This window comes from Cryptomeria japonica, chromosome 10 (assembly GCF_030272615.1).
Source record: "Cryptomeria japonica chromosome 10, Sugi_1.0, whole genome shotgun sequence".
NCBI lineage: Eukaryota > Viridiplantae > Streptophyta > Pinopsida > Cupressales > Cupressaceae > Cryptomeria > Cryptomeria japonica.
The window spans coordinates 252311892-252332677 of NC_081414.1; the positions used below are offsets into that span (position 1 = coordinate 252311892).

General features: G+C 36.7%; 1 protein-coding gene across 2 annotated transcripts in view; it reads right to left on the reverse strand.

Annotated features, from left to right (window-relative positions):
• Positions 1-508: 508 nt before the first annotated feature.
• The window catches only part of LOC131059843 (ribose-phosphate pyrophosphokinase 4), a 137623-nt gene continuing 117345 nt past the window's right edge, over positions 509-20786 (reverse strand). Inside the window, exons 6-8 of one of the 2 annotated variants that reach the window (XM_057992893.2) lie at positions 1684-1783; positions 1310-1451; positions 509-1006 (exon numbers count right to left, since the gene is read on the reverse strand). In XM_057992893.2, the coding sequence (XP_057848876.1) occupies positions 1318-1451; positions 1684-1783 (234 nt within the window). In that variant the 3' untranslated portion in view covers positions 509-1006; positions 1310-1317. Of the gene's footprint in view, positions 1220-1309; positions 1452-1683; positions 1784-20786 lie in introns of both variants that reach the window. The other variant, XM_057992892.2, reaches the window with a different exon arrangement.

A 20786-nucleotide genomic window follows, 5' to 3' on the forward strand; every position in this document is an offset into this window, starting at 1 on the left:
GTTTAGGGTTTTAGGCCTTGAAGGGTTAACCTGCAAGGAGGTTTAAGCCATTGTTGATCTCTCAGATTGGTTGTAACTGATGGCTTCAAGGATAACATGAAAAATGTCAACAATTGCCTCACCCAATGTCTATTCTGGCATATGCTTTATGGTTTTCCCATAAAATTAAAAGTCAGCCAGTTTTAATTTCTTTATATGTGACTTTAAATAAGCATGCCAATAAATGCAGCCCGTGTTGATGGTAGATACAAAACTCTTACAATCATTTATACCCTGGAATTGGGTTAACCTATAATATGAAGTATAGTATCTGATTCAAAGGAGAAGCTTGGGCATGATGGAAAAATCTCATTACATGTACAAAATCAAAACTCCCTTGCCAATTTGAAAATCAGTAGACCAACCAATGCATATCAAAAAATTCATAAAATAAATTATAATATTAATACTTCTCTGCTTGCTTTTTCAACTCCACCAGCATTTTTGTGCCACAGATTATTCTAGAATATAAACAGAAAAGTTTATTCGTTCAGAATGGTAAGAAGCAAAAAATAAGTGTTTCCTGGTACAGTTCCCTTTCCAGTGAATGGTTGCAGAATTATCATTTCAGAAATTTTCAATATCTTCTGTTGTAATCATGACCTGTAAACAGATTATGCATTGAACAGGACTTGTTCTTACCATATTATTTCAAGTGAAGAAGATCATAGGACTGCAGCAAACTGGCTAATCGTCCAAACAGAGATTTGGCATCTACATATCAAAGTCTTCTGAACTTGATACCACTTTCAGGAGTCCCAAAAATATAAATGACCACAAATGATTTGGAAACCACTCTATGAATGAATATCAAGAAATACAGAAGATCCTGACAGAAAATTATAACCAAGATTTTCAAATCCACAAGTACAGTGGCAATTGGCTAGCTTAGTCTTCAGACTTGATAAAGAAAGATGCAAATCACCCTCATCTTGGTGAGAAAGCACAAGTCCAAAATCATGCAAGCCTGTACTGTGTAACCAGTATATTTTCAGAACTATAATATCAATTTGATTAAACTACATGTATGAATAGAATGAATAGCGAGATGGTAGCTAAGCTCTGTATGTGATTGAAGGCTCAGTTTCCAACTAGTATAATTCAATATGTGCAGCTGAATACTCCTAGAAGAATCAACGTTTATCAACAAGATGACAAGTGCAAATAATACCTGCTTTGCCTGAAATCAGAAAGCAATAGAAAGAATAAGATGCACAAATGCAGTAGAAATGAGCATTTTCAATTAAATATGATTGGTAAAAGCCTTTACCTATGATTCTAAATCTGAAGTGCGGCAGCAATTGGCCCTGCTAAACTGAGCACTTCAAAGGGTGGCCTGCCAACTACCTCCTTTACTGTGAGAGGACAAGAGTCTGTGATCCAGAAGTATGAAAAGCCATTTTCTGGACCCACTGAAAATTCACATGCAAAATATTAGCTCAAGAAAAGTAGAATAAATGTAGTTAAATTCATTGCTAGGAATAAGAAAACCAATAAGCCAAGTTCTGCAGATGATTGAGGATACAATCCTCAATCAATCAAAACTTGGCAAATACAAACCAAATGTATCTGCTTGTAATCATAAAAGAACTCAAAGAAAAATGTTCAACTGCAATATAGACTACAAAATCCAGCTAAAATGACCTCCATTGTCATGTTGAAACCGTTCCCATGATCTGTTTGGAAAGACACCATGTGTAACATATGCACTAACTTTTGCAGCACCATGCGCAGCTAATACTTTCTGTGCAAGATAAAAACCACACAAAGAAAACTTTATTATCAGAAATAAAGGCACTAACATTCAGCAAGAATTTTTATGAACTTACCATGCAACAATGATTGAAATTTATTACAACCATCAAAAATTGCTTTCCTCGGTGCATACTGATTTATTAAGAAGTAAACTAAGAAATTTAAGGATAACATTTGTAAAGATGACCTTGTCCAAGTTGACAGGGAATTCAACTTTAAGAAAGCAATCTCTGCATTGTTAAGTTTTGTATTCTGACAGGGCAAGGCAATTTATGCATCTTTTAGTTTTTGTGTTTTTACAGGGTTCCCATTTTTAGTTTTACACTTTTAGTGTCATACTTGTGTACAAGGAGCTTGTTCAAACTACCTGACAAGAACCTAAGTATCAAAATATTTAGTTGTCAAACTTGAAAGGCAACCTTTCAATAGTTTCCCACTAAGTTCTAACATATTGCTCAGGGCTGCTTGCCCAGCTATCGAACTGAAACCAGATTCGCTGCTTCCTTTTACCTCCGTTTCGGAGACCCTATTTTATATATGTGTGTGTGTGTGTAGATATACATGTACACACACACACATATATATATATAGATATACATATACATACATATATATACATAGATATATACATAGATACATATACACACATATATATATAGATATACATATACATACATACATACATATATATACATAGATATATAAATATATACATATATACATACATATATATACATACATATATATATATATATATATATATATATAGTTTCCCACCCACCCGGGTTTTATGAGCGCAGAAGCATACAGATAATTGAGAATACTATATTAGTGAGTGTTACTTAAAGAGTTAATATAACACACACAAACTCTCATTACAACTAATTAACCATCCCCGTGAGTAACTATGTTAGAGGAATTCAGCGCCTTGCAAAACATCATTAATGAAAGCCATCATAATTACCAAAATCAAAACATAACATTGTCTTTTATATGAGAAAGTAAACCAAAAACATAACCACAATTTTATGTACCCAAATGCACATTAATCACTTTCTATACTTCTCGACAAGCTTGTCCAATTATCATTAGCTATTCCTAATAAAATTGCAGTGCCCGCAATGCCTGTTCTCCCTGAGTTGGCATATCCACAACAAAATTGCAAACAAATTTATAGCAGCCATTCCTTGCACAGAAAGACTTCATAGGGTCACCAAAAAAGACAAGATGCTTAGATTATGAAAGGACTAATACAGAGATAATTGTAATGTTCCCATATTCAAGTTCTCCAACAATGCAATTGTTGTTGACATTCTCGGTTTGTGTTAGTTTATTCAAAGGGGTAATTTGATGTTACCAATGAGCTCAAATGGTTTAGAGGAGTCACATGATGCTTTCAAATGTTATTTTTGGCTTATGGTTTGGGCTCCAAGATTCTTGGAGGGTGCGTCTATTTTTAGTAGGTCACCCAATCGGATCCGTTTATCATCTTTCATCATCGGAATCACTCCTACGCAGTCAAATTTCAATTCCAATGTTTTTCGACTATTGTCAGTAATTGGGTGTATTATTGAGCTATATTTAATTAATTTCACGAAGGTTGTCATTTTAATTAAAATAATTTATCAGGCACCTTAGTGTTATAGCTCATGGGAAGAGAACAGAGAATTTTAAATATTGAGATGCATAAAAGTGACTTTAAGTGCTGGAAATGTTTAAAAAGTAAATTAAATTACTTTTTGGAGTTAAAAGGCTTAATAAATTAATAAAGTGATTTTAAAAGGGAGTTTTTGGAAAGTTCTCTAAAAGGCTTATAAAAAGGTATATTGAGAGCTCATTTGGTATATTGAGTTTGGATTTTGATATTGCTTCTATTTGGAGGAGATTACTTCATCTTTGGATTGTGAGGACGGAAACCCTTGCAGGCAACATTCTCTACATTGTTAAGAGATACAATCTGGAGAATACTTGGTGATTTCATTTAGAGGTCACAACTGTGCTCATTGGAGAAGATCTACATTTCAGTTTTGGAGAGTTTATTCAATATCTGATAGATAGAGATCGATATGGAAGGTGATTTGGAGGGTTTTGTTGCCATTCATTGCTCGTTATACTTCCTCATGTTAGCTGCACCATTTCAAGAGCTTGGATGTGAGGATTTTATGGCAGAAGATTGGTCTTTGAGGGTTTAAATCTGCATTCTTGGTGTTTATTATTTTCTACTAATGATTTCAATGCCCAGCCATACCATTTTGGAGTCCCCTGGTGAAGTAACTAGGGTTTTTGGACATTGTATTTGCTGGTCATTGCTGTAGCAGACCTTTATTTCACCAAATCACCAAATCGGTGTGTCGGAAATAGATATGTAATATCGTTTCATCATTCATGATCTAGGATGCTCTTACATTTGATAGACCTTGAAAAATCAGATCAGAAATTAATTTTGTAATTTTTCAGCTACTTGTATTTTTGAGTTTCTTTAATTTTTTGAGTTGTTCATTTATTGTAAAGTACTTTATTATCTGCACTTAATTGGGCAACTTAGATCCATTGCTAAAACACTCAAAAAATAAAAGAAACAAACAAAACAATCAAAGTACAAATAGGGCTACATATTACAATAATACAAGGATGTCGTTCAATTCCTAAAGAGTAAAGTGAAACTATAAAACTAAGAAACTACAGTTCAATTTAGGCACATTTTTTTAAGTTCCATTATGTCTAAAGTATCATTTGATAAATTTAGGTTCTTCTAACGTGATGCCAAAAGAAAGAACCATCATCAAGGATTATGGGATCTATAACGGCTATAAGGAAGCTAACCTAAAAATGCATTCTCCTACTAACAATAACACTGAAAAAAAATTAAAATCATGGTATGGGTAGGTCTAGGGTATGTTTGAGACAAGCTAGACTTGTATCTACACCTTCTTGTTTTTAATATTGAAGAAAAAAACTAAGTGTGATCTATTCATCTCCATTGGAAGAACTGTCACAATCAGCTCCAAATATTTTTAGTAAGTTTCATTGCAGCCCGGATTGGCCTAATTTTGTGTTTAAACAAACTTACTATTTTTAGTAGTGTCTATTTTTAGTGTCACTGTGTTCCGGTTTGCCCTAATTTGATGTTTGGAAGAACTTAATATTTTTAGTAAGTCTATTTTTGGAAAGTCCATCTCTGGCAGCTACTGGCAGGACACTAACAGCAAAGCATTCTTGAATATCCAGTTCTAAATCTAGAAAAGTTGAAAAGCAGGAAGACAACCAAAATTTTGGTTAAGTATGGAATTCTTTCCCGAAATGGCAAACGTATGAAAAGTCTATTCTTGGGCATGAAGGAATTCATCCCTCACTAAAAATTCCTCCACTACCTCAAAATTGCACTCAAGGACCAGAGGAGAGCGCATTTCCTTGGTCAAGTTGGATTTTCCTTGGCAAAATTCCTCCACTACCTCAAAATTGCACTCAAGGACGAGGAGAGTGCATTTCCTTGGTCAAGGAAGATAATTCCTCCCTATCGAAATTCCTCCACTACCTCAAAATTGCACAAGGACAAGAGGGAGCGCATTTTCTTGGTCAAGGAGGATTTTTCCTCCCTATCAAAATTCCTCCACCTCAAATTTGCGCCCAGGACAAGGAAGGGAGCACATTTCACTAGCAATGAAGGATTTTTCAAAAATGCCAAAATTCCTCCTTCCATGCCAAAATGCACCCAAGTATGAAGAATTCCAGGAAAGTGAAAAATTGAATATGTTGAGAATTCCTCTCCTCCAGACTCCAGACTGGACAAAATTCTTGAAAGATGGAAAAACTGGTTGAATGTCAAAAAATTCCTCCTTCAAGACAAAGCACGAACAAGCATTCACAAAAAATGCACTCAAGGAAAGCAACTTTTCCTTCTACAGGGTCAAATGCACTCAAGGATTCCTTACAAATGGAAACTCAAAAATTTGACTAAGTATGGAGAAATTCCTTCTCCAAGCTCCAAATGCACCCATCTACAAAATGTCAAAAAATGATAGAACATCAAGAAATCATCTATCCAATCCAAAGGCAACATTAGGACGTCAAGAGGCATGGAGGTCCAAGATGAGCAGATCCAATTTATGACATCCAAGTTCAAGAAGAAATCCAGTCTCAGGAAGTTCATGGAGGAGGAATTCCAATTCTAGAGAATGCCAATTGAAAGATCTCAAGATTCAAACAAGTATAGATGAGAAGAATTTACAACTATCTTGAATTTCCTCTGGAAGTCCAAGATCCTAGTCAGGAAAGAAGAAGAAGGGAGAATTCCAGTTCCAGACGTTCAAGGAAGGCATTCAAAGTTCCTAAGATCCAGTTCAAGTATGAAAGACTTCAAGAATGACAGAATCGTCGACAAGGAAAGATATTCCAAGAAGGTGAATTCCCAAGAAAGTACATGGAAGGAAGAAAATGATCAAGGAAAGATAATTTCAGAAAAGTTAATCAAAGTTAGAGCATTGATCACAAAGTGATGCAAAATGGAATATTCGTAGTGATGAGTCACCGGGTCCACATGGTGTCCAACATGCTGAGGTGGCGTCCCATCATCTTCTCCGACCAATCACATGTTTGCAAACTGTCATGACCAAATTCAATGCATTTGCCGCCAAGGAGAGGGATAGTGGGTGTGCTATTTTGGGCGAGAAGCTATTAAATGCATAATGGAGTGGTGGGCTATTTAATGCATACTGGGCGCCTCATTTGGAATGATGGGCCATTAAATACATGATGGGCGTGATGCCTTATTAATTGATAGCCCCACTACTTGGCACCACATAGGTCATTTTTGGTCAAACCCTAATTAGGGTTTGCATGGTGTAATCTTGGCCCTTGCTTTCAAATCAATCCTAGTTGTTCATTTGTGGGAGGGTCTCTATAAAAGGCCCTGCCTTCTCATTTCTAATTCATTGGATAGATAGCTCATTAATTCAAGTAGAGAGCTCTTGCTCCTTAGAATAGAAGTACAATAGAAGGAGAAGACATTGTTGTAAGACTTGGAAAAATAAAATTTGATTTCATTGAAGATATAGTGGATTCATGTTTATTTCAATTTGTTGCACGGTGCTCTTTGAATTTCTCAATTGTTAGATAAAGTGTTTTGATTGCAATGGGAATGTAATGGTGTTTGATGAATTTCCGTGGCTCAAACTTTTTGCATCTTATTGATTATGAGTGCAATGTAAAGTTAGCCTAAACCTTTTATATGGACACTTAACTTCAATCATTGAATGTGCATTGTTTGTTATGATGGTGTTCAATATGATATGAAATTTTTTGCATAACCCTTTGAAGATTGCACCAATTCTTGTGGAGTTGTAGTTGATCTTGGCAAAGCAAAACTTGGTTTATTTGGAATTCGTCCATTAGAGCACTATCCATTGATATCATTATCCTTAGGAGTAGATTTAGTCCTTCTAACTCTTTCCCCTTTAATTTCAATTCATTCCAGTTCAATTCATTCGAAGAAGAAGCATCACAAAATTGCTATATCTAATGATAAAGTTCCAGCCATAGCATTGAGAAGTGAAAGAACGATCCAAACGTAAGTCCCTTTGTGTTACCAGCATATCACATCAAGCCAAACGAGCTCATATCCAACATAAAGTTGCAAGTTTGTAGTAAAAACCTTGGAGTCGCCTCTATAATCTTCGCAATCTTAGCATACGAGGAGGTCTTTGCTCAAGAGAGGATAGAGTGACCATTGGAAACTTTATTCTGTGTTGGTGTGGTCATAAAACACCCATCAACAAGATCCAAAAGCTGAATTATACTTATGTAAGAGGATCTAGGTCACTAGATCACACTACAAATATTGTGTGTTGCACAATAGCCCTTGTGGTTTTGTTGGTAGGTTACTCATCTATTTAGCACTCGTTTAAAACTCCAAGTCCTAACTCGACTCCAGCAGTTGTGAACTGTTGTAAGACAGATATGAAATAGTTCAGTTCACCCACCACTTCATCTCCGGTCTCTTTGAATATTAATGCACACTGCATTCTTTGTAGTTAGACAACTAGAGAAATTGTATAGAGACAAGATAGACATCACCCATATGTTCTCACAGATATTGCACAAAACTAGCATAATACAACTTTTCTCTTACAAATCTATACATGGTATTAGTTGTCTCCTCTACTTTTCCTGTTCATTTGCAATCTGCATATTTCTAACCTGTCATAAATCATTTCCACACATAACCCTATTAAATATGTTGAATAAGGTTGTCCAGAAAGGTCTTCTGCTTGGCCCCAGATCATATAGACAGCAAAACCAAGAATTGCATGTGAGACAGAATTAGTGAGGTACTTAATAACAAAGCCAGGAATCTGAAGAGTGTGGCTAACTAATAGTTCAGATAGAGAAACAGAATGTGCATAACTGTCAACATGTAGAAAATTTAAAGATTTTAGGGAGATAAAAAGTCGCATGGCTGGCTCAAGCATGTTTTTCATCAATAGATACAACAGAATATGATTTTTTAACATACCAAAAACTGCAAAGACATGAAAAACTAAAAGTAAAGCAGGTCCAAACAGAAGGGGCTACAACCAACATCAGGTCTAAAACTCATATAGAGGATCTAATTACAGTACGGGCAAATGAGAATCGAGCTCACATAGTTTTCACCCAAAGTTTTACAATTTTTGCAGTTATCAAAGTGGCATGACCTGGTTTTACCAATCACTAACTATCCTAGGGAGAGGGGCCCACTTACCTCCCATATTCCAATAACCATTCATTGGAACATGCTAATTAAAAGCCCACTAATAAATCATCTACTGGGCCACTAGCCACCCACTTGTATACCCAGTAGTTGAGAAAAAAGGTTACTAATGAGAGGTATTGTGCAACTTTATTGGTACCCATAGCACAGGATTACTTGGCCATTTGTGCGTAAGAATGGGATCAGTTGTGCAAATTTTGTGGTGGTCAAAGTGAATGATTAACAAGGCAATAGAGAATATGTGTCAAACGTCACCTCAAAATGACCACTTTTTGACACTTGTGCACATAACGACTCCTCCCACATCCGTCATAACTACCCAAATGCCGAAACAATATCTACAAGCTCTTAAATCGCATATGAAGAAAACAAAAAAAAACGTCAAGTACCAATTAGGAGCTTAGGGTGTGCAAAGTTAGCTATAACAGCTACCGGTACCCTTACCATATATGTATCTTGTATTTGCATCTAGTTTTCTTTCTCAGTTCAAAGGAAAAAAACATACTTGATTCTAAACAATTATTAAGAGTTTTTCTATAGAATAATATAAATACACAACTAAATAACAAATGAAATTACTTAACTCTCAGATTCCTATCAGTTTTCAATTTATTAACATATCATCAAATGCATTGTAGCAGATACAGCATATTCTATTTCAGTTTACATAACAAGAGTATTCAATTTTTAAATTTTATCAGATTGTCAATTTGAATTATGGTTTCAACATTTTGTATGCATGATATTTGAGGGACCCAAGTCTGTATGACTGCCTCCATATCCCAGGAAGGGAATCATGACCATATAGTTCTCCTAAGGGATAACCTTCTCTAAAATTGTCAAAAATTAGTCGATTTGCCATATTTAGTTTACAAAATTTTATTTGGGCTTAAATCAAAATCACAGATTGTGGGTATGCAGCCCTTTTCAAGTTACTACAACCCAAATGGTCCCATTTTGATGACACCCACACGGTGTAACAATATGAATTTTAACCCGGTTGTCCTATGAATTTCTCACACCCTGGACTGATCAATTGTAGCACAGAAACACCTAGACAATTTTGATGACCTATTCAAGGTCCTCCAGGTTTCAAGTGTTAGTTTTCACTAGAAAAATAAATAAAACATCCATTTTGTTGGTACCCCAATGAAACTCAATTTCTATACCCCTTATTGTCAACATTGTTGCCAAATGATCCTTGAGTGTCAATATATTTGAACTCATAGTCCTTCCAAGTCGGCTTGCAAATGTTTGTCTTTTCCAGATCTTTTCTTCTAATAACTTTTGTAAGGGCAAAGTACTATGATCATCAATATGTCCGACATTCAAAGAACAACATGAAAATATAAGAAAGATGAAGTTCCTGTCAATGGTGGATACAGCCAAAACATAGAATCTGGATCAGCAAGCCTCACATCATGGCAAGGAGAATTTTATTTGGTCTTGAAAGGTGGCTGAGATATCAAAAGTGCACCTAACATATAAAAGAATGAATGGTAAGTCAAAATGTGGTACCATATTGTAATAGTGATGACAAGTGGAAATTCCATCAATATGAGAAGAGTTAAAATTTTAGCAACATGTCACACTTTTAAGTGGGGATGCCAACATAAATTTGCCACTGTAGTGGCAATTACTTAATAAAACCACACCAAGCACTTAAGCAAACAAACAACCAAAAATCAGGGCCAATATCAAGTGGCAAAGCTTCAGGTGGCAAGTCATGAAGAAAAGTGTGATCAGCAAAGCAAAATTAAAGTATTAAGCTATGCTCCCTCAAGTTTTTGAGACAGCCACAGCTAGATGTGTTTTTGGTACAGGATTTGTTTGGGGGCCATTTTTTAGAGGACAGCTATTAAAAAGAGAGGAAATTTTTTTTAAATATCAAAAAATTTCAAATATTCATATCATAACTTGATAAAGCATTCATCATGTACATTACAGTGTTACAAGACTCTGCGAGTATGGGCAAGACTCACCAAGTCCCGAGGCGGGTCGCCCTCACCGAGGCCAATGGCCTCTGGACTTGGACTCGGCCGAGTCTGGCCGAGTTTTGGCAGACTCGCCGAGTCCCATGGGCTAGACTTTGCCGCCCTGTCAGCATGTGAAAAGTGAAAAAATAAAATAAAATAACTTTGTTTTAAATAAAACAAAAGGTTAATATATTTTGTCTCCCACCCTAAAAAGTCATTTTTGTTGTTTGCAAACACAAGGAGGAGAGAAAAAGAGGGTTTTGAGCAAAAAAATAGAGGCATTGAAGAGCAGACCAACAGATAGATTGAAGAGGGGATAAGGATTGTTAATTGTTTTTGCAAGTTTGTAGCTTGCATTCAAGCATTTAAAGGTGTTAAAGAAGGATTTGGAAGAGGTTTCTAGCAAATTTATTGAGGCAAGTACCATTTATTGTTAGTTTTTTATTTTCTTACTTTCATATTTTCCATTTTTTTGTACATTTGTTTTGTTTTTGTTTTATTTTATATTGATGGTAAAAATATGAAAGTTGAACTTTAAACCCTAGTTTTGTTTTTTCTTTCTATTATTTATTTTTAAGTTTAACTTAATTAGAATAAGAGACATTATGCTGATTTTTTTCATTTATAATATATTGTAGCATAATGTCTTAGCCTACCGGTAGTGGAAGTGGTGCCCAAGTTAGACAAGATAAGGCTTGGAAACATGGCATCCCCGGATCAAAAAAAGGAGAAGTAACATGTATTTACTGCAAAACAAAATATAATGGGGGAGGTATTAACCGGTTGAAATATCACATTGCACAAATAGAATGCCATGATGCAAACCCATGCAAAAAAGCACCCCTTGAGGCTATACGTGAAGTGAAAGCTCAATTACAGGAATTTAAAGAGAAAAACGAATTAAAAAGGAAGCAAATGGAAGAAATGGCAGCCATTGGTGGAAAGGGTTCTTCAAATCCTTGACCTCCATTTCCTGGATCTGGAAGTAGTGGTTTGTGGTAGTGTGAATGTGAGCATTGGGCCTCGAATTGCAGAGTTGAGCGATCACTGATATTGGCTCCTCTGAGCCTTAGACTTCTAGGCTCTTGCTTTTATGTTGATATATATTTTGAACTTTTGATGACATGGATTTCATATTACATGAATTTTGTAGACATTTGACACTATCTATATTTCTGATGTGTTATTTAGTTTAGCTTATTTCCTTCAGCTCAAGCATAAAATTTGTATTTATACTTATGTGATGAATGTAAACTTGTGTATGTGTTCAAAGTAGCTTCTATTTGATGAGATTATTGTCTCTTTGAGGTTTATTTATTAAAAAATACATGAAACAAGTTTAAATCGTTAAAAATCTTTGAATTTCTTGGGTTTTTCTATTTGTCGAATCTTTGCCAAGTCCGGGCGCTGAGTCCGAGTCCGAGTTCGAGTCAAAAATCAGCTTGCCAAGTCCGAGTCGAGTCCGAGTCTTGTAACTATGGTACATTATAGAAGCTTAATACATAACATTCAACTTGAATAGAGATTTCACATGAGAATTGACTAGCAAATTAACAAAATTTAAATGCTTTCACTATCAATGCGCATACATATTGTTGAAAATATTAGCTAAGTTCGGATCATATAAATCACATATACATGTATTATTTCAATGTAACCATTTATTGGGCTAGACCCAAATGTGGCGTGGGAAAAGGCAATTTAATATGTAATAGGGTTGGGCCCAAAATGTAACGTGCTAAGGCATTGGACTGGACCTAAAGTCTAACATGGTAAATATTAATATAAACAATAAATTGTTGCAAGCCAACCTAAGGAGATTTCTGCCAAGAGAAGGGTATATACATAACAACTTCAAGATGAACTTAAACACAATTTATAACATTGCATAATAGCGATCTACTCTTCCTATCTCTGCTCCATTTTATGCAATCTATTCTGCTATCCTTAGCGAATTTGCTGGTCTGCATTTTGGCGAACTCCAAGGGCTTATCAAGTTGTCAAGATTCTGATCCAGGCTGTTAAAGACACCTTCTACTGTTTCACTCCTTTGGTCATCTACTAATTAGGGCTGCATCATCTATCATCATGGCAACTTGCTGTTAGAACAACAATCAGAGATAAGTTTGTTATATTGTAATTGCCTACCATTGATATAATACATCTTAAAGTTTGAGGCTGGGTTTTTCACCTCCAGGAGGGAGGTTTTCCCAGGGTATTGGTGTCTTGTGTTTATTGCTGTTACTGTTCTTGTTTCATGTGTTTTATTACTGTCACTATTTATACATAGTCTGATTATATTCAAATTGATCAAAATTAACACCTAATTGCTTTAAAATTAACATGGTATCAGAGCTTTAGGTTCATTTAATCAAATTATTAGTTGCTCTTCACTTTCAGTTTTCTGTTTTAGTTTTGCAAGATGGTTACAGGTCTGAAAGTAGAGGATAGACTTGAAGGTGCCCTGAATTTCACATCATGGAAGGTCCGTGTTCTCCTTGCTCTTGAAGAACTAGAGCTATTAAAGTTCGTGGAAGATATGGATCTAACTGAACCTTCGGATCCGGAAGAACTAAAGCAATTCAAGAAGAATGCTCTCAAAGCAAAGAAGTTTCTTATTGACTCTGTGAAAGATCATCTTGTTCCGATCATCTCCAAGTTGAAGACAGCCCGATAGATGTTCAAACATCTTGAAGGGATATATGAGATCAACAACATTAGTTGGACACTCACATTGAGGCAGCAACTTCTTCAAGTTAAAATGTGGAAAGGAGATTCAGTCATGTCCTTCTTCATGAAGATTTCAGAATTGAAGGACCAACTCAGTGCCATTGGAAGCAAAATCGTGGACAAGGACATTGTCATGATTGTGTTGAATGGTCTTCCCGACTCTTGGGATCCCTCCATTCAAAGCATAAGTGGAAGAGCTGAATTTCCTTCCTTCGATCGCCTCCGATCAGATTGTATTCAAGAGGAGTCTCGCCTTGCTACCAGAGAAATGCACAAAGGCTCTCATGGAGGAGATCAACATGTGCTTGCATCTCAACATGTTAGAAGAAAGGGAGGTCATTGGAAGAAGAACAACTTCAAAAGAGATAGAGACTTCAGACCTCCAACTTTCGATTTAAAGAAGAAGCCAAGGGATCTTTCACGTGTTCGTTGCTTCAGATGCGATAAGTTTGGACATTATGCCAAAGAATGTCAGAATTCACCCATGCAAGGAGAGGCCAACCTGAATGAAGTTGCAAACTCAGAAGACAATGAAGGCTACCTCTTCATTTCAGCCTTGTCTAGCAATGTGCCAACCGATAGTAACACCTGGTTAATCGACAGTGGTGCATCTAGGCACATCACGGGATATCGAGAGCATCTCTCAAACTTGATGGAGAAAGAATCCAACCTTCATGTGGTAATTGGTGATGATGCTCAGTATTCGGTAAGAGGCTTTGCTAGTACTTCCTTAAATTTAGAATCTGGTATGGCTTTGCATCTTAGTGATATCTTATTTGTACCTGGAATTAAGAGGAATCTAATTTCTATTTCTGCCCTAGAAGATAAAGGTTATCAAGTAGCATTTTCTGAAGGTAAAGTACTTGCATGGCCTAAGAAATCTAGCATTAAGTCTGCTCGTGTTATTGGAAATAGATATGACAGTTTGTATAAGCTTTCAGCTAACCCCATTCGAGCACTCATTCATGAAGCTCCTGAATCTAGCGAGCTATGGCATAGAAGGCTCGGGCATCTTCACTATCAGGCACTTCCTTCACTTGAGAAGATGGTTAAAGGTATGCCTAAACTTAATCAATCTCATGATGATGCTTGCAAAGGTTGTGCATTAGGTAAGAACACTAAAAGTCCATTTCATAAAAGTGAAAGTAGAGCTAAAGAAAAATTAGCACTTGTTCATTCTGATCTATGTGGACCTATGTCTGTTCCTTCACCTAGCGGATTTCTATACTATGTTACATTTATAGATGATTTTTCTAGAAAGACTTGGATTTACTTTCTAAAATCTAAAGAATCCGATGAAGTGTTAAGTAAATTTAAAGAATTTAAAGCTCTAGCTGAAAATATGTCTGGCAAAAGAATTAAAGTGTCAAGATCTGACAATGGAGGTGAATTCAAGTAGCTTCAATGACTTTTGTGTAGAAACAGGAATTAAGAGGGAGTTTTGCGTTCCCTACAATCCTCAACAAAATGGTGTCGCTGAACGAAAGAATAGAACCATTGTTGAAGCTGCTAAAGCTATGATTCACGATCAGGACCTGCAGACCTTCTTATGGGTTGAAGCATCCAAGACTGTTGTGTACATTCAGAATAGATGTCCTCACCGTGTCCTGAAGAACATAACTCCCGAGGAAGCCTTCACAGGAGTCAAACCAGTTATCAGCCGCTTAAGGATCTTTGGGAGTCTTGTCTACATTCATGTGCCAAAGGAAAAGAGGACTAAATTAGATCCTTTTGGGAAGAAGGGTATCCTCGTTGGGTATAGTGAATCTTCCAAGGCATTTCACATCTACATTCCTGGACAAAGGTACATTGAGGTAAGTAGGGATGTCACCTTTGAAGAAAATATTGCTTTCAAGAAATCTAAAGGTTCTCTTGTTGATAAAGAAGTTAATGATAATCAAATTATGGATATTGATACTAACCCTGAGATTCAGAGGGAGTCTATTGAGCCTCTTGAACCTATTGACGATGATGATCCTCCTGAGCCTCTAGTTCCAACTGATGGACCTAGGGATATTGCAATTAGCAAGAAAAGACCACTTTGGGTTAGAAACACAATTCAAGATGCAGAAAAGTTTGCAGCTCCTAGTGGTACTTTCAAAGAAAGTAAGAGACCTCAGAAGCTCTCTAACTATGCTGCAATGATGTGCAACATCATTGAGTCTGAACCATCCAGCACAGAAGAAGCTATGAGCCAGCAAGCTTGGAAGCTAGCTATGGACGAAGAGTATCAATCCATCATCAATAATGATGTCTGGGATGTTGTGCCTAGACCTAAAGGTAAGTCGGTTGTTTCCTCTAAATGGTTGTTTAAAATTAAACATGTTGTTGATGGTAGTATAGAGAAATATAAAGCTAGGTTTGTAGCTCGTGGTTTTTCTCAAAAGGAAGGCATAGATTATGAAGAAACATTTGCTCCTGTTGCTAGATATACTTCTATTAGAACTATTATAGCTATTGTTGCAGCCAAAGGTTGGAAATTACATCAAATGGATGTAAAGACTGCCTTCCTTAATGGTGTTGTTGAGGAAGAAGTCTATATTGAACAACCTGAAGGTTATGAGATCCATAATAGAGAAACTCATGTATGCAGATTAAAGAAAGCTCTCTACGGCCTCAAGCAAGCTCCTAGAGCTTGGTATGAAAGATTTGATAAGTATCTAGTTAGTCTAGGATTTTCTAAAAATGATGTTGATCCTAACATTTACTTTAAAGTATTTAATGATGCAATGTTAATTCTGGTTTTATATGTTGATTTATTTCTAACTGGTGAAGACAATCTCATCATTAGGTGTAAGAAAGAATTAGCTACTGAATTTGAAATGAAGGATTTAGGTCTTATGCATATCTTTCTAGGGTTAGAAGTGTGGCAAACACCTAATGAAATTATTTAAGTCGAGGAAAATATACTGTTGATATATTGAAAAGATTTGGTATGATGGATTGTAAACCTATGTCTACTCCTATGGAAACTAACTTGAAGAAGTTGAGTATTTCTGCAGCTAACTCTAATTTTGCAAATCCCTCAAAGTACAGGCAGCTGATTGGATCCTTGATGTATCTAGTCAACACTAGACCAGATATCTGTTATGCAGTAAGTGCACTTAGCCAATTCATGAACCAGCCAAAGCATGTTCACTTGGTGGCAGCCAAGCACATCTTGAGGTATTTGCGAGGAACTATTGGCCATGGACTGAAGTACTCAATCAACTCGGCAATCAACTTGGAAGGCTACTCTGATTCCGATTGGGTTGGAAGTGTTACTGACAGAAAAAGCACTTCAGGTATCTGTTTCAACTTGGCTTCCGCTATGATCTCTTGGGCCAGTAGAAAACAGTCCTCAGTTGCACTAAGTACTGCAGAAGCTGACTATATTGCCTCAAGTTTGGCAACTAGAGAAGCAGTTTGGCTTCACAAGCTTCTTGCTGGGTTGTTTGGACAACCATGGGAATCCACTTTTATTTATTGTGATAACCAGAGTTGTATTAAAATGTCTAACAATCCAGTGTTTCATGACAGGTCAAAACATGTGGAAACTCATTATCATTATATTCGTGATATGACACAAAGAGGTGCTATCCAGCTGAAATATATCAGTACCGATGAACAGGTTTCTGATGTTTTCACCAAGCCTCTAGCTCAGGTGAAGTTTGAGTACTTCAGAGACAAGCTTGGAATGGTGGAGAACTCAGCATTGATTGAGAGGGAGTCTCAATCTTAGTGATGCAATTCAGTTTGCATCTTCCACCCTCTACGAGAAATGCAAGGTGGAGTCACCCTTTGCGGGCAATGCAAGATGACAGTGTATCCTTCTCCGGGAGAAGGCTGAGGTGTAAAAACCTCTTCCACCCTCTGCGGGCAATGCAAGGTGAGACCATCCTCTACGGGCAATGTAAGATGGTCATCATGAAATGAGTTCATGATATTTATGAGTTTTTACTGCAAGTATACTCTATGAAGCTTGTACATTCACTCTTGCGGGCAATGCAAGGTAAAAGTCATGAATGGATCATGACGTGGCAATTATGCTCCTTAGCTAAGAGGGAGTGTTGAAAATATTAGCTAAGTTCGGATCATATAAGTCACATATACATGTATTATTTCAATGTAACCGTTTATTGGGCTATACCCAAATGTGGCGTGGGAAAAGGCAATTTAATATGTAATAGGGTTGGGCCCAAAATGTAACGTGCTAAGGCATTGGAACTGACCTAAAGTCTAACGTGGTAAATATTAATATAAATAATAAATTGTTGCAAGCCGACCTAAGGAGATTTCCGCCAAGAGAAGGGTATATACATAACAACTTCAAGATGAAGTTAAACACAATTTATAACATTGCATAATAGCGATCTGCTCTTCCTATCTCTGCTCCTCCATTTTATGCAATCTATTCTGCTATCATTAGCGAATCTGCTGGTCTGCATTTTGGTGAACTCCAAGGGCTTATCAAGTTGTCAAGATTCTGATTCAGGCTGTTAAAGACACCTTCTGCTGTTTCACTCCTTTGGTCATCTACTGATTAGGGCGGCATCATCTATCATCATGGCAACTTGTTGTTAGAACAGCAATCAGAGATAAGTCTGTTATATTGAAATTGCCTACCATTGATATAATACATCTTAAAGTTTGAGGCTGGGTTTTTCACCTCCAGGAGGGAGGTTTTCCCAGGGTATTGGTGTCTTGTGTTTATTGCTGTTAGTTCTTGTTTCATGTGTTTTATTACTGTCATTATTTATACATAGTCTGATTATATTCAAATTGATCAAAATTAACACCTAATTGCTTTAAAATTAACACATATTATATAAGAATTACGATAAACTACCTAAAGGCTACAAGTTTCAACCATAGTTCGCAAACCTTGCAAGTACTTGCAGAATTACCTAGTACTCATGCTTTATTTTACCACACGAGTATTTGCAAGTTTAACTCACGAATATGCAGAAATGGTTTTCTGGCAAAAACTCGTTGGGTCTTCGGCAAGTACTCATCAAAACTTGACAGGTCCATGGTGAAAAATCACATGCAAAAAAAAGCATCAACACAACTGAATCGCAAGTGAAAACATGCCGACGTGGCTAAAACACGGGTCAAAACACATTTTACACACTTTTTTTAGAGTTCCACCAGGATGCGTCCCCCCAAAAAATTCCACGTCCCCTATAAGGGGACATTTTTGAGACTTGGGGACTTGGAGGAAACATCCCCCAACAGCACCACCACCTTCGCCACCTCTGGCGGGGACGTCACTGGGTCGCTTGCTATATGTCACATGCCATTACATACTGATTGCAACCTTTAACTTCGTGAAAACTAGTTGGCCTTTCATGGGGCACTCACAAAGATGTTATATTGCATATTTTGCCTTGAAGATTTCAATTCACCTCTATTTTTACATCAGCATTGCCCCCCACCACCACCACTCCCCCAACATCCGCTCAATGTCCCCAAATTTAGGCCCTTGGTCCTCTCGTCCCCAAAACCCGTCTTCACGTTTCCCCGTCCCCCAATCAAGAAACTCCATGGCACACTGCTTTTTTTCCTTAAAGCCATGCATTCACCCTCCATTAAACAAACAGTAGCAAGCACAAAGTTTACAGCATATTGGGAAGATCTCTTAGGCAATTTGAAGAAGAAATTTTCAGAATTTTGGATTTGCAACTAGTTTCAATTTTTTTATTTTTTTCTAAGCATTTAAATTTGTAAACAAAAACATAACATTGTCAAAAATTGCCAAACATGTTCAATGGCAATTAACTATTTAATCAATGCGGGATAAACAAAACTAACTTCACATACCAACACAGCTTCAAAATGTTATTTTTTTTATTCACTATTTTTTGTTATCAAAATTCTAGGTTAATATGCAATCACAATGGCATCTGACTCTACATTTGGTTCAAACTCAACATGTGCCAATCAGCCCGTTGGAAGAAGACCCTTGAAAGTTGTGACCCTACTTGAAAATATGGTATAATGCAATAGTACAAGGGTCCATGAATTGTACTTAGTGCAAAAGGAATCTTAGTGGAGGCATCAATCGCTTCAAATACCATCTTGCAAGCATTCTTTGCCACAATGTTAAGCCATGTGAAGCAGCCCCGCAAGAGGTCAAATGAGAGATGATGACCCTTCTTGCAACACTAGATGAGAACAAATTGAAGAGGGTGAAGGCACAAGCAGCCATACAAGAAGTCATTGCTCCTTATTATCTAGAGAATATGATGTCAAAACGCAAGGCATTGTGGACTCTAATTGTGGTCCACATATACATGGCCCATCCTCCTCATCTAGTTCCAACAAACTTCAATTGTAGGGGTTTTTCGTGCCTAGGAATGTACTAGGAGCACAACCTTCATTGGAAGCTACAAGGTGGAACGAACTAGGAGGTGCAGAAAAAAGTAGAAAAGGCTTGAGAAAAATTTTGGTATTACAAAAACATTCCCTTCAATGTGGCAAGGAGTCCTTATTAGGAGTGTTTGTTGACAACATTAACAAATGCAAGCAAAGGGTACAAGGCACCCTCTCCAAAAGATTTAAGTCACAGGTTACTCCAAGATACTATTGTAGATGCAGAACAAATTGTGGAGGATCAAAATAAGTCATGAAATTTTGGATGCACTCTCAATTTTTAAGTGTCTTCAAATGGTGAGTAATGTTGAAGGAGATCATTTTAGAGGTGGGAATACAAAATGTTGTCCAATTTGTTGCTGACAATGAATGACATATGTGGCAGCTAGAAGATTGCTTCAAGAGAATTCAACACTTTTTTGGATGCCTTGTGCAGCTCATTACCTTGACCTTCTTTTGCGAGACATAGGCAAAATTGATTGGGTGAGACCTGTTGTAGAAGAAACGAGATATATCAAAATATATTTATAATCACCCATGGATTCTTCACTTGATGAGAGATCACACCAAGGGGAAAGAGCTTGTGCAATTAAGTGCTACAAGGTTTGCAACTAATTTTCTAACATTGCAAAGTATTTCTAGTTTATTGACTCCCTTGAAGCAAATGTTTGTGAGTCAAGCATGGGTAGACTCAACTTATTCAAAGAAGATTGATGGAGAGAGGATTGCAAAAATAGTTTTTGATGTTGTTTTTGTGACTAGAGCTATAGAGATTGTCAAGGCAACCTCAAAACTTCATTTAATTTTCCAATTGAATACTTTACTTTTAAACTTTAAAAGTGTTTTGTTTCATTGTAAGTTGTAATTTAAATTTGCTTCTACTTTGTACTTTGTAGGTAACAAAGCCACTAGTGAGAATTCTGCACTTGGAGTATGGGGAGAAAAATGATGGGATATATTTATAAGTCCATGGAAAGGAACAAAGAGGCTATCCAAAACTATTAAGGAACGATGCAAATAGATATTCCCCTATTTGGGAGATCATTGATTGAAGGTGGTACAATCAACTCCACCAACCCATTTATGTAGTGGGATACTATCTCAAACCCAAGATTTTCTTCTCTGATAGCTTTACAGATGCTAATGTAGAGGTTATGAAGGGCCTATCCACATGTAGTCAGAGG